Source organism: Diadema setosum, chromosome 10, assembly GCF_964275005.1.
Source record: "Diadema setosum chromosome 10, eeDiaSeto1, whole genome shotgun sequence".
NCBI lineage: Eukaryota > Metazoa > Echinodermata > Echinoidea > Diadematoida > Diadematidae > Diadema > Diadema setosum.
In genome coordinates this window covers 36,089,661-36,103,677 of record NC_092694.1, presented here as the reverse complement: position 1 = coordinate 36,103,677, position 14,017 = coordinate 36,089,661, and the positions used below count along the sequence as shown (strand labels likewise).

General features: G+C 38.3%; 1 protein-coding gene across 4 annotated transcripts in view; it reads left to right on the top strand.

Annotated features, from left to right (window-relative positions):
* LOC140234138 (uncharacterized) overlaps nucleotides 1-14,017 on the top strand; it is a 156,183-nt gene that overhangs the window by 39,125 nt on the left and 103,041 nt on the right. For 3 of the 4 annotated variants that reach the window (XM_072314210.1, XM_072314212.1, XM_072314211.1), the window contains one exon: nucleotides 3,327-3,392. The exons of the other annotated variant lie outside the window; for it this stretch is intronic. In XM_072314210.1, coding sequence (XP_072170311.1) covers nucleotides 3,327-3,392 — 66 coding nt within the window. The remainder of the gene's footprint in view (nucleotides 1-3,326; nucleotides 3,393-14,017) is intronic. 4 annotated transcript variants of the gene reach the window in all.

Sequence of the window (14,017 nt, the reverse complement as noted above, 5' to 3'; positions counted from 1 at the left end):
GTACCACCTTTTGTGAATTCGGGCCAATTGCTTAAAAATGCAACAACTTGGCTGGCTTTGTTGGTTGCAGATTATACAGGTACTTTGTGGCCACATGAGCGTGATGCATTTCATTACCCTGGAGACATATGTTCAAAAAAAGTAAGCAAAGACATTAAAAAAAAAAGAAGAAAAAAGAGTGAGCAATGATTCAGTAAAAAAAATGAGCAATCAAGACTTTTTAGGAACGTGAAAATGCTATATTGGTACACTTCCATCGTGAATGTTTGTTGGGGATTTCAGATGTTGGGATAGATAAAAATTCCTGCTGTCAAAGGACACAAATGCCAGAACCAAATTTCTGTCAAATCATTCAGGAATGATGTTGTGATGTCTAAACTACATCTGATACAATATATATGTATATCCCCATTTCTTTGTTGTGTGGTTCAGTCCGACATTTTGGCTGCGTTTATCAATCATTATCAACTCTGTCATGAGTTGATTAGGAGGCCTTGTCACTGCGCACATCCATTGCGCAGTTTGACCCGATTTAATACCGGCTTGTATAGTTGGCAGTGGATGGGGTGGGCAGGTTAAGCTTTAAACACGTCTCCGAACGACTCTGCGTTTATCAACTCTACAGCCGTGGTGATAGGATAATACCCAGATCAAATTCATTAGGATATGACTTGCTGTAGATTTACTGAAAAAAAAACGACATCATCAAAGTTTTTTTTTGTTGATGTATCACCATTCATGACTTCCAGTTTCCACAGTTTCTGCCAAAATAATATGTCAAAGCCTTGAAGGTGCAGGAGAGGAAGTGATTAAGATGAATTCCTTTGTCACACCCCCAAAACTTTCAGCCAATCAGAAGAGAGGACTGTGGAATGATTCTGGAATACACAAAAATATCTTTTAATGTCATTCAAACCCTTGGCTCAACATGGGATCGAATTCTTTGAAATCCCTTTGTCACATCCCCAAACTTTTAGCCAATCAAAGGAGAGGCTGTGGAATGATTCTTGAATACACAAAAATATCTTTTAATGTCATTCAAACCCTTGGCTCAACATGGGATTGAATTCCTTGAAATCCCTTTGCCACACCCCAAACTTTCAGCCAATCAGAAGAGAGGACTGTGGAAGGATTCTGGAATACACATGGTAGGAATATCCTTTGATATCATTCAAGCCTTTGGCTCAACATGGGATCAAATGCTTTGAAATTTTACTGTGAATTTGGGTCTCTTTATTCCATCCTTTTACAGTGCAAACAGTAGGCCTTATTCTAGCCATTGTACAAAGGTCAGCACATTTGAATATCTATGTTGATGTTACGAGATACAATGTACTACTAGTCATGCAGAGCAGAAGTCATGGCTTTGCCAGAATGGAAGACCAGCAGTCAAGAAAGCAAAGATTTGATTGTCCTAAAGACTTGTCGTCCGGATTCGACTTGTTTTAATAGGGTTTGCGCCCGTATCATCTACACAAAATGTGCATCGATGCCAACCTGGTAATAGGCAGAGAATTAAGCTTAATCACATCATCCCCTCGACGCGTTCGATACAGAGAGAGGGGGCCAAATTTAGAACCATTCTCGAGCAAGTGTGTGCGTGCATGCGTGTGTGTGTGTGTGGGTGGTTGTATGTTGTGAGTGTGTGTTTCTTTTTGTTTCTGTCACGTGAGCCTGTCTGGATGCTTAACATTTGTTGCCTTTGTTCAATGAGAGAAAGAGATAGAGAGAGCGAAGGAGAGTGTTAGAGCAGGAGTGTGTAGGCTAAGACAAGCTCTTGGCTTGTTCATCATTGTATTTGTCATCTTGAAGCTTTAAAGGAAAGTAAAAATAATGTAAAGGAGAAACAAAAAGTGACTACAATGCGTTGGTGGGATTTCACTTCTAGACTTTGGCATGCGGTGAGGGGTTTTGTGCATCAAAATAGAGCTCGTGCTACGAGGCTCAATATTTTTCTTTGATGCTCTGTGGTTCACCGTGGGGTTGCTGATGAAGATTCTGGCATCTAGCTTTGTAAAACAAAGATGGAAGATGGCTCAACTATTTTGCTTTGTTGTGCTTTGTTGTGCTTTGTTTTGCTTTCACTTATATCTCTTTTTTTTTTCCCATGAAGTCAGTATGACATATTCTTGGCAGGAAGGCTAACATGAATTCACCTATGTTTTAGCAACTTCATCATTTTGCCGATCCTGGGAGATTTAGCAGCCGTGACGCATGTATAAGATCTTTTCAGCCTGACACGTCCTGATACACGTATGTCGTGCTCAGCGTATGGGTTTTCAGAAAGTTGTTTGACGACACTGACATGGCTCACCTGAGCCAGCATCTCGGCGCGAGTGATTTAGAAGCAAAAATAGACTGATTTGGGAGCTGATATCGCGTCAATCTTAACCGTATCCTGGAGTCTGATATTAAACAACACCAGAATACCAATTTGCGGCAAGCAATTAACAGTTTCCTTGTAGGCCTTTATGGTGTAGTCTTTCCTTCTCTTGACAAAGGACAGAGTGGAGACCTAAAACAAAACAAAACAAAACAAAAAATCAAAACACAGGCATGGCAACAAAACAAAACAAAACAAAACAACAACAACAAACAGAATGGCAATGGGGTGGGGGAGATTCCTTTTCCAAAGCCCATATTGCATAATAGAAGATAAAAGATTTTCACTGTGTAGACAAACATAAAAAAGACGCAGAGGCACTACAAACAAAGAAAACAAAAACTTGAAACATTGTTTGTAAAACAGAAAGATGGAAGGGTATCTATTATCTTCCATTTTCCTCTGCACGTTGGATGAATCGTGGGGCACATGGAAATTTGTTTACAAGAGTCAAAGAACTTTAATGGATTATATAAAAGACCCCAAACAAACAAACAAACATTGTCAAGCAAACATCATCATGGAAAACAGGAGAAATCTCTCTTGGGTTTCTAACCAATATATGCTGAAGTGTGTACAATGTTCAACCACCTGTCAGGATTTATGAGGGTAGAAGGAAAGACGATGATGTTCTGCGCATTTGCTTGCATGAGCTGTGTGCACGCAACATTTTTTTTTTTTTTTTTAACGGTATCGTAAATATCTATGGTAGAGATCATTTGCGCTCATTTTTAGTATAGAATGTGATGTTTGGTGATGCGATTGCTGCAGTGAAATCATTTTGTGTTTCGATGTACATGTATTCAGTGAAATCACATCAACTATTGGGTGGACAGACACTTCGATATTGATATCAGACTGACGTGTACTGGAAGACTTTGGAAGTGACCGTTTTTCTTTCTCTACTTTTTTTTTTTCTGTCACTTTCCTACACTCGCTCCAGGGGAATCCCAAGCCATGGAAGGGACATTAGATGGAAAAAACCACAACACACAAGACACAAATTATGGTGAGTACAAAACAGAAGGACCAAAGAAAGTAGTGCATTGAGTGTATGTTGCATATGTTGTGTTGTTCAAGTAAATTAATGTGATCTTGTAAATGTGTGGATGTTGTTGTTGCTGTTCATCATATGATCTAGCCCATTGAGCTGCATCAAACTTGCTCTCAATGACAAGGAAACACTGAGTTTGAATCACTGAGCTCGCTGAAAGAGAAAGTAATGAGAGTTGCTTTCACAGTTTAACGAAGCGTGCAATGAAATGGACACCTCTTAAACTTTTGTGCCAATGAAATGATTGATGGTTGTGAGATGGTAACTTGATGCTTTCGTTTGGTTTAGTTTCATATGCAAATACATGATGGACCCTTGAAATTCTATATTCTTTAAATTCTGAGTTCAGTGCTTTGTACATTTGATCTTCCTCTATCTTACGAGGTCATCGTGGACATGAAGTGATTTTCGCCTCCGTGCATTTCACTCACGTCGCTCCCAGCACGTTGTTGTGTTTGGTCCCGAATGAGCACCAGGCAACAGAGCAAAAGTGCGTGCACCTTGTACCTTTCCTTAACTCCTCTCTCCCTTCATCCCTAATGACTGGTGCGTGGGGAGTGGAGCGGCGGAGAGACGGTGCGGCTCGTTAATGGGGTAACAAGAATTTGTCAGTTGGTAGGCAGGCACACATGTTGCCCCCATGTGAGGATAAACTCGGCAATGTGTCACAGGCAATGCCGTGTCAGCAGAGAACCTTGTTAGCACTCTCTGTTTCATGTCATAGCCCCCCTTTCATACTTAAGACCTGTCTTGTTACCGTTGAATATCTTCAAGTGTGAAACCTCTCATCGGTTTTTTTGCTTTTTCTGAAACACTAAATCCAAACACAGAGCTGTGTAAAAATGATCAGAAGAAGCCCTCCTCAGCTCCATTTCATTAAAAAAAAAAAAAAAAAAAAAAAAAAAATGCTATGATGGCAACTCTTGCTGTAATGGCAAGTGTCCTAGTAATCTATAGCAATAATGTTTCTTTTGTTTCTGCCAGAAGAAGCTGCCATTTTAGCAAGAATTGCCATTGTAACATCTTTTTCCGCATCGAGATCGAGATTTACAGCGGTAATTCAGTAGATTATCACAGTCTGAAAGTCCGTCCCTTCAAAACGCTGACGAACTTGCATACATGTGCAAGCAGTGCTGCCCAGCGGTGAGATGTGAGCTGATGAACAATTCTTGTTTTTAATACGTACATTGTAAGTGATGCACCCACGAGAGGTGGTTGATATCAGTGAGTTGCATTTTTTTTTTTCTCCTGCTTGCCACTTTCATCCATCTTCATTGCCATCCGATCTGAAAGCTACATGCACAAATTCATTCCCGAGTTAGCACACAGAATTCTAGTCTGCTGAATCCTTGGGAGTCAACATCGGGAGCGGGAGCGAGCATCTGAACTGGTGGGTGAAGTCGAATGTGAGAGGGGTTCGAGTTTGAGTGACGTACACGTAGACACTTTCCGCCAGGCCACCAGATGCGTTCTGTTTCATATCGTCTCGTAGTCTGGGGTCTGTTGACCACATTTGTGAGCCTTGTTAGCCTACCCTCGTCTCTCCTGTACATGTTCGTCTGAGAGAAGGGTGCTACAGACGGACGGCAGTTCAGATTGCAAGAACGAAAATAACAAAGATTCGGATGACAATGGTAGCATTAGCATTGAGGATGATACATGGTGATGTTGTTTAATAGGTTGATGTGCCATGTAAAGCCTTGTGTGATGTACATGTATCATCCTTTTTCAAATTCATGAAATTCTTCCGTCGAGATGTTTTCCATTGAAACTGATTGACAAATTGCCCTACATTTATGTAAATAAGCACTGAATTGATCAGTAGAAGCCATGATAAAAAAATCATGGGCATACATACTTGAGCAGGATTCGAACCTACGACCTCCTAATCTCCGGACATGCGTCATCTGCGCTAGACCACCCAGCTTCTGCCCAACAGCAAGTGTTGGTTCTAATCCTTATAGCATGCAGCGGGTACTGCGTGATTATTCAAATTCATTAAATTCTGTGGAGGTGATCACCATTTGTCATATAACATCAAAGCAATATTGATTTAGAGGACAACTTTTCTTAGCAACAGGTATAGCTTTGGCTGCAGGTTTGTATTTACATTTGTATGTTATTTTTTGAGACATAATTGCTACAACAGGCATTGTGCAATATGAAAATCACTGATTGATGTGCCAAGGGCAAAGGGGGGGGGGGAGGAGTGAGATATGAAAGACATTTACAGTTCCTGTGTTTGTTTTGATTTGAAAGTCTCCGTCTCCTTATTGATGAATGCAAAATGTATGTTAAATCCACTTGCAGACTTTTGTGCAGCATTCTGCTCAATATAGACCACGGGAAATACATCGTACTTTGTGTACACCACATTTATCATGGAGTTTTTAGTTTTGCAAGTTTCACAAGTCAGGTGCTGCAATGTATTTGTGAATTTCTCAACATGCGAAAAATATTAATTTTGATCCAGAAATGAATGCAATGTGCTCATGTACATTTCTCTATTCATCACTGTACTCCACCATCACAAATTTCAGCATTCGTTAAAGTTTCGGGAAGTCCCAAATTCGCACAAAAATTAGTCTTATGAAATAAATGGGGTATACAGTAATTAATGTGTAAACGAGAAATTTCTGATTTTACACTAACTTTCCTCTAGTGGGTCACTTCAAAGCTTGGACCTCAGCACCCCTACCACTAAACTGCTCCATCAGAAACACAGCATACTGTGCGAGCTGAAATTTTCGCGTACAGATATTTTCGCGAATTGCTACTTGGAGGACATTTTCGCGTGTTGTTTATTTTGCGGTTGCGAGGGTCTAACTGAACTTAGCTATTAGCGCGTTGTTACTTTCGCGTGTTGTTATTTTCGTGGTTCAAAAGCGATTCGCGAAAATAAAACCACCGCGAAAATTTCAGCTCGTACAGTACATTGTACACTCACAGTACCACTGGATCCGTCCTCCATTGCTATTAAGCCAGGGGTGCAGGTTCCTGATGTGCGACTCTGCTCTGCGCCTGGTGAAGAACAGGGCTGTGAGGTGTGGAGTGAAAGGCATGGGATCCCTGGCCAGGGCCATGAATCACCCTACCTACCAGAGGAGTGGTTTTAAAGGGGAACATTTCACCTGTTGCATACCCATCTCCCCTCTTGAAAAAACAAAACAAACAAAAACAAAACAAAACAAAACAACAAACAAACAACAGCAAAAACAAAACAAAAAAATCTTTAGATATTAATATAATCTTGCGGTATGAATATCAAAGAAAACTTTGTTTTGGAATTTATGACTGTTTATTTTGCTCCCCCCCCCCCCCCCCACTTTGAATTAGATACTCAAGACTCATTGTGGCCTTACCTAGAGGACTATAACATCATTACCCTTTAATAAAAGCATCAAATTTGTGTTGGCTAGTGGGAATTCCACAATTCATAGTAAACAAGATCATGTACACATGTTAGGTGTCAATTGATAATATGTAAATTCCATAACAGTCATATTCCTTGAGTATAGTTGCAGCACTTTGCTGATGCAAAAGGACTTTGGTGGAGCCTACCATGAGAGGTGCAGAGTTTGGTGTAAAAAAAAAGTATTTTAAAACTTATGATTATCATTTGAAATGGCTTATCATATGATTTTACAAATAGTCATAACTTAAAAAAAAAAAAAGACACTGCATCTAATAATTTATCACCACTCAAACCTTTCATATGAATAAATCTACCTTAAACATAAGTCCCCCCCCCTCCCAATTTTTAGAATAATTATCTGTAAAAGTTTTTTGGGGGGGATTGCCTTTGTGGTTTGTTTTATTTGTGAGGTGACAAGACCATCACAATTTCAGGGAAATTGTCAATAGTGTTGATTGGTAATATATACTTTACAGCTCTCTTGAGACCAAGGATGGGGGGGGGGGGGGAGGGGTTACGACACAAAGGTGAGTTAGCTTCTGTATTAAAGAAACTGTGATGGTTGATGAAAGCAAGGGAAATGAGGACGTCATCGTGGAAGTTTGCTTCTCACTGCCAGATACACATGTATACTCCTTGTTGTGCAGTGCAGTATGGGTGCGTGTGAGATCAATGATGGAGGGTACATTTTCGAAGCCCGGGGAGGTGCGTCCCCCTACCCCAGCAAAAAGCAAAAACAAAAAACAAAAAACCCAAATCCAAACTGCCGTGTGTGCGCTCAATTTACCACTTAACGCCAGGAGGAAATTGAATGCTACAGTCAAATTGACTCTTCCGGCCGCCACTTCCTGTCTGTCGGCAAAGTTTTAGTCATTTCTCTCCTGATTCTTTTGGTGCGTAACCTTGGAGATGGTCCTGCACCCCTACCTGCTCCCTCTTCCCCCTACCACCCCCCCCCCCCCCCCCGAATCACAATAAAAGATATTGCCATTGTCGTGTACCGACCTTCGCATTTCATGCGACCTAGCCCATACTGCGAAGTCTGCATATTCTTTACAGTGATTGGTTGTGAAAATTGAGGAAAAGTTAACAACTTGTTAAGGGATTTTATTACGGGCTCAAGGTGATAGGATTATTCTTGTGAGGACAAACCACGTATTTCCGGTATTTTACAACGTGATACGCTTTTTGCGGTTGGTGTAGCTGCCAGTGAAAAAAAAAAAAGTTGAGCAGTTCAGGTGCACATTGTATGTAAATGAGAAGTTTGGATGTGTGTAATGGGGGAGGGGGATAGAACAATTAACATCTGAAGTTGTTTTAATTTTTTATGTGTGTTTTTTGCAATCTTCCTGCTGTTTGGATGGACCAAGACTTAAAGACCAAGTGATGTCAGAACTCATGGTTAGCCTGATTGAATTGATCTACATGGAATGGAAGTAAAAGGAGGCATATTAACCCACTGAGGATGGACCGATTTTGCTACAACACACATTTCCCGTAGACACCTGCCTGAGTATACTCGGGACTTGTCTTCAACGGGTTAATTCTTTAGTGTCTTGTTATATTCAAAGAGAATAACCTTGAAGACCAGGTAGCATGGGCAAATTCATTTACTGCCCAGTGGGGTAGATTCAATAACCACAAATGGCACCCATAAGTGAATATGTGCATTGAAGTATAGTTTAAAAATCTTTAATATGGTCATCAGTAGTGATTGACTTCATTTGAAATTCTTTGATTGAGTGTGTGTGTACTTTATACAGAGATCAGTGATAAAGCATCATGCACAAATTGTTACAGGGATTCTCAAATATGAAATACGAGCACCCTCCAATAAAGCCAGTTTAACATTTTGTGCTTGAGCAGAAGAAGTTTATTTGTGCCCGACAGGCATGTTGATTTTTTTAATTTTCTGAAAGATAAGCATCTGTGATATACTGTAAAAGTGGAAAGTTTTGCAGTGTTGAAATTTGTGCACGTTTTGTGCAACCAGAAACTAGCGCAAAAATAAAGGCATGTGAATATTTTTGTATACCATTTGTTCCTGTCTTGATTCTGTGGAATTAAAAGCTTGCGAAACTCTTCTTACCAGGCTGAGCACGGAAAATAAGTCATGCGAAAATATCCACTTGTACAGTAATGGTTATTCATAATGTCATCCTTGTAAATGGTACATCTTCTTTGTACTTACAAACACATCCACATGACAGCAAACCTGGTAATGGGAGACGCAATGTCTCTGAGATGTCTTCAGAAAACTTTTGCGGAGGCATCTGTGTGATGTCTCCACATCGTAGCTGGTATATCGCCATGGGTCTCTGCAAGGGCATGGAGATGTCGTTGACAAATTTCTTGTTGTCTCTGTGACTTGGCTGCAGCTTAGAAGATATTACGGAGATGTCTCTGAGACCAGCTGGAGACTGAAAAAAAGAAGTCTGATAAAAAAAACAGCAAAAATCAAGCATGATTGATTCTGTGGTAAGTACTTCAGGATGCTTATGAAAATAGTTTTGAACAATTTGCTGGCATTCAGATGTTATAATGACAAATCCCCTCAAAAAATAAAGCAGAAATAAATAAAAATCTGTCTGATAGCACCCAATGTGGATTCTGGTTCTTTTGCACTCTTAAAAGTTGTCTTTATCAATATTTATTTGAATAAGTTCATCAAGAGATGTAATGCTATTTTATCATCTACTAGAACAAATGAATTCTATCAGAGTACATACGTAGGTTTGTGCATCAATTTACATGCAAGTGCGTGTTGGCAAGCAAAGTGTATTATTTATGGAAATGTTTTTATTTTGTCTATGATTGAACAAAAAATGGTGAACAGCATGGAACATTGGCCAATTACAGTTATAAGCTTTATTCTGTTCCGTTTTTCTAACAATGGCTTCCCTGATCGAGGAACTCCACTTGTTATGTTTGGCTTTATTCTATTTTCTATGTCCTGTGTATTTTAAGTACACGTATGTGCATGATCTCAAGGTCAAATTCCCAGCTGTCTCTTTTTTTTTCTGTCACATTGTGCTGATGATGACTCTTATACTTTAAAAAGAAAAGAAGATATAAGGAATGAATAAACAAATATAAGGAATGAATAGATTAAAAAAACTGATAGGAAGGATCTCCTGATTTCATGCAAGTACTTTGACTTTGTATTCATGTGATTGTCCAAGGTGATTCTCATTCCGAGCACACCTTGTGACGGTGAAACGTGATGTACTAACCTTAGAGAGATATAAATATGAAAGGGATTGTAGAAGGGTGTGCATCTCTTTGCAAGATGACTTTGAGATGTTCTTCCAAGTTATGAAGGATTTCAGTCCCTGACAGTGCCAAATTTCATAATTTTCATCAAAGATGAAAACCCCTTAATTGTCCTCCCCTAATCCCCACCCCCCCCCCCCCTTCACATGCAAACATGAAGAGTTCCATGGGATAAGTGCACATTTCAAACATTCTAAAGTAAGTCCATTGACTGACACTCAAATAAAACCTTCGTTATGATATCTCACTTTTGCATTTAAATATTCATGATTAATATATTCTGTGTTTTCTTTTTGTTTTTTGTTTTTTTATCAGGTCTGATTGCAAACATCTCAAATTGACAAAAATGGAGTTAACACGTTTTGCATTCAAACTCTTCATATTTGCACATTGACTTTGATTTCCACTACAATGTGTAGTTCTCCTTTGGGAGAAAAGCTGATACTGCTCAGTTTTGCCTGACTTGCAATAAATTCAGAGGATAATTTACCTTAAAGGGATGCTACAGTATTGGTTGAGATGAAAATTGGGCTTTACCTTTTTTGCGAGATACCAAGAAAACACCTATGAAATAGTACAGAGCATACCATTTTAAGAGGAATTCAAAGTTTATTTGATGAAAATCGGGTTTGGTATAGCTGAAACATCCAAAAACAAAGTAAAACAAATCGATTCTAATAAAATGTGGGTCCCACACTTTATTAGAATCACTCTGTTTTGGATATCACAGCCATTTCAAAATCAATTTTCATCAAATAAATGTTGAAATCCTCATGGAATTACATGCTCTTTCATATTTCATAAGAGGTTTCTCACTATCTCACAAATAAAAAAATAATGATAAAAACCTGAAGTTAAGTCTCAACCAAAACTATACAATCCCTTTAAAGAATTATAGCTTATTCTGTGTGGCAGCTGCCACAGCAAAACAGGAGATCGGTGAATATGGGAGTGGAGTTGAAAAAATAAAAGGAAAATAGTAATCATGATGTTTATTGTGTGAGGATCAAGTAAATGCAGCAATATAAAATGTAGTTGAGCACATCAGTGAAAGTGTGAAGAAAATTCAGACATTAAAATACTCAGCAAAACTCACTCACACCCACACACACACACACACACACTCATCTCCTGGCAGCCGCTTGTCCTATTAGTCTATGGGTCACCAGACAAATGTGGACACATCTCAACTTATGCCTTGAGACCTGATTCACAGTTGGCATGTCATACTCATCATTGACAAGAAGAAGAAAATTAATGTCTGTTAGTGGTGTGTACCTTACAGGTGTAGCCAGCATATATTTTTGTTGCATAGTATGCATTCTTAAGCCGTACACCAACACACAAACACAAACACACACACACACACACACACACACACCATATTTCTATCTATCCCCCACTCACACAAACACACTATACATACATTTTTTCCTTCTTTTTCTTTCACACACACACACACACACACACATGCTTAATATACATTGTACTATCTCTTACAAGCTCATATATGCACATTTCTCTCACACATACATTCTACAATATATCTCTCTCCCTCTCTCAAACATTATGCACTATATCTCTCTTCATCTCTCTCACGTATACACACACATTATCTCCCTCTCTCTCTCTCTCATGCATGAACATATATGGCACATAGTGTACATATATTACTCATTCTCTCTCTCTCCCTCTGTCTTTCTATCTCTCTGAGTCTATTTTGTAGCAATTTGACCATGGAAGGGAAGACAAAATGGAAGTATTCTTTACAAGTTTGTCTAATTGAGTTATCCCCCTCCTAATGGCCCTCTGATGGGTGCAGCGACATGTGATTTGATGAGAACCCGGGAGCCAGACACGTAGGCGACCCGAAATTGGCCAGAAATTGAGCTTAATTTGAGGAAACACTTTAAGATGTCACGATTATGTAATATTTCTCCCCATCATCGGACTGGGCCAATCAGTGCTTGTTGTGCGCAGCATTCATTCGACATTGATGGAGGAATGTTGAATCATGTGTGAGGGATGAAATAACACTCAAGATATTTCATAAATGTCAAAAACAGATTTAAAGGGACCCCATGTTCAAGTTAAAGGTATTATTTACCATTTGCAGATGAAACAAAAACCCAGCTTTAGTGCTTCAAAATAGTTCTAAAATGTGAGTTAGGGATAGAAACAACCAATGTAAAAGTGTTAATCGGTATAATCAATTAAATATACAAAATATGAACAATAAATCAAATTGTTTCTAGAATAAACTGTCTACAGGAACTTTGTGGTTTATTGAGAAAAATAGTGATGTCTCCTAATATTTTAGGCTTTATTGCAAAATGTTATTATATATAATTATGGTAGGATATTTTGTGATACAAGTGATGTACTATGCATCATATGTGATAACTCAAACATTTTTTAAATCACTGCTCCCATTGGTATACAGTACCTTTAAATGTGATGATCCATAGATAGAAATTGTCATATGAAGCTGAATGCTCAGTGTTCTATCAATTTTTCATTAAAATCTGAGAGTTGTTTTTAACCTGTTATGGATGAGCTGATTTTGCTACAGCATGTATTTCCCATCTGCTCGAGCATACTCGGGACTAGTCTTCTACCACAGGTTAAGAGAGTTGAATTGAATTCCAAAGCTTCTCATGTCTTCTACCAAACAGTGACATTGATCTTACTAATTTTTATGCCAAAAAAACAAACAAACAAACTGACAGCAGGTATCTGAAAACTATTCATAGCCCATATTTTTTTTTTCATTTTTTGTTAACTATAGAAAGCTTTTTTTTTGTTTTTTTGTATGGATCATAACCATGAAAAAACATAATCGGACACCCATGACCACATTTTTGATTTGCACATCTGTGTTCTGCACTTTTTATGTTGTTGTTATGGGCAGGATTCTTTTTTCCCCCTAATTACTATTCTACACCATCAATGATTTCTTTGGTTCAAAACCTTTCAAGAAAAATCCACATAACAGAAAAAAAGTGAAGTCTTTCCAAGTACTTTTTCTGCTCACAACCACAATGCTAAAAATGTTGATTGCATGGAAACCATGAAATGTTACTACCACCCCCACCAACTCATATTAAAAAATATTGAAAAATAAAACAACATGACCAAATATTGATCTTGGTACTTGTAGACAGTACGTTGTCGTGAGATTTAACATCAAACATACACACTGTACATCATGTAGGTCATTGCACCCAGTGATTGTCTCAATATGAAAGAAAAAAAAAGAAGTATCATTATCCATTTCTGTTCTGTAGTTCTTTTATTTGGCACTCATAAAATAGCATACAATGATGATTTTACAAAGCTTATTGGCTACATTAGAAGCCATACAGCCCTAAATAGAGAACAAAAAAAAAACAAAAAAAACAAAAACAAAAACAAAACCCAATACAAATGGAATAGAGAGAGTAGTATAAATGTAAAGACTTAACTGGAAAGCCATTTGCCCTATATACAGCTTGGTTCTGTTAAGGGAATAAGTTATTCAGATGTAAATGCCCTTACACTGGCAAAATGACGTACACATGCGTACATATACAGTCATGTATGTACACTTTTATTAGGTATGAAACACATCGGTTTACACATTATCTACAGAGTTTTTGTATAAAAAGTTACATGATTCTAGTGGGTAAGACTTGTATTTCTTCTATTAAAAATACATTTATAGTGATGGTATTTCATTCCATATACGCGTATATATGGACCTCCATAGAAAGCAGGAGAGTTTTTTTCTAACTTGCCAAACATTTCTGTACATCTCCACATGTCATAATATGCCTTTTGCATCGTTGTGTAGATGATCTGCTTTATAAAATAAGAACCCAATTCTAGTAATCTCCTGCATGGCAGAAATTTC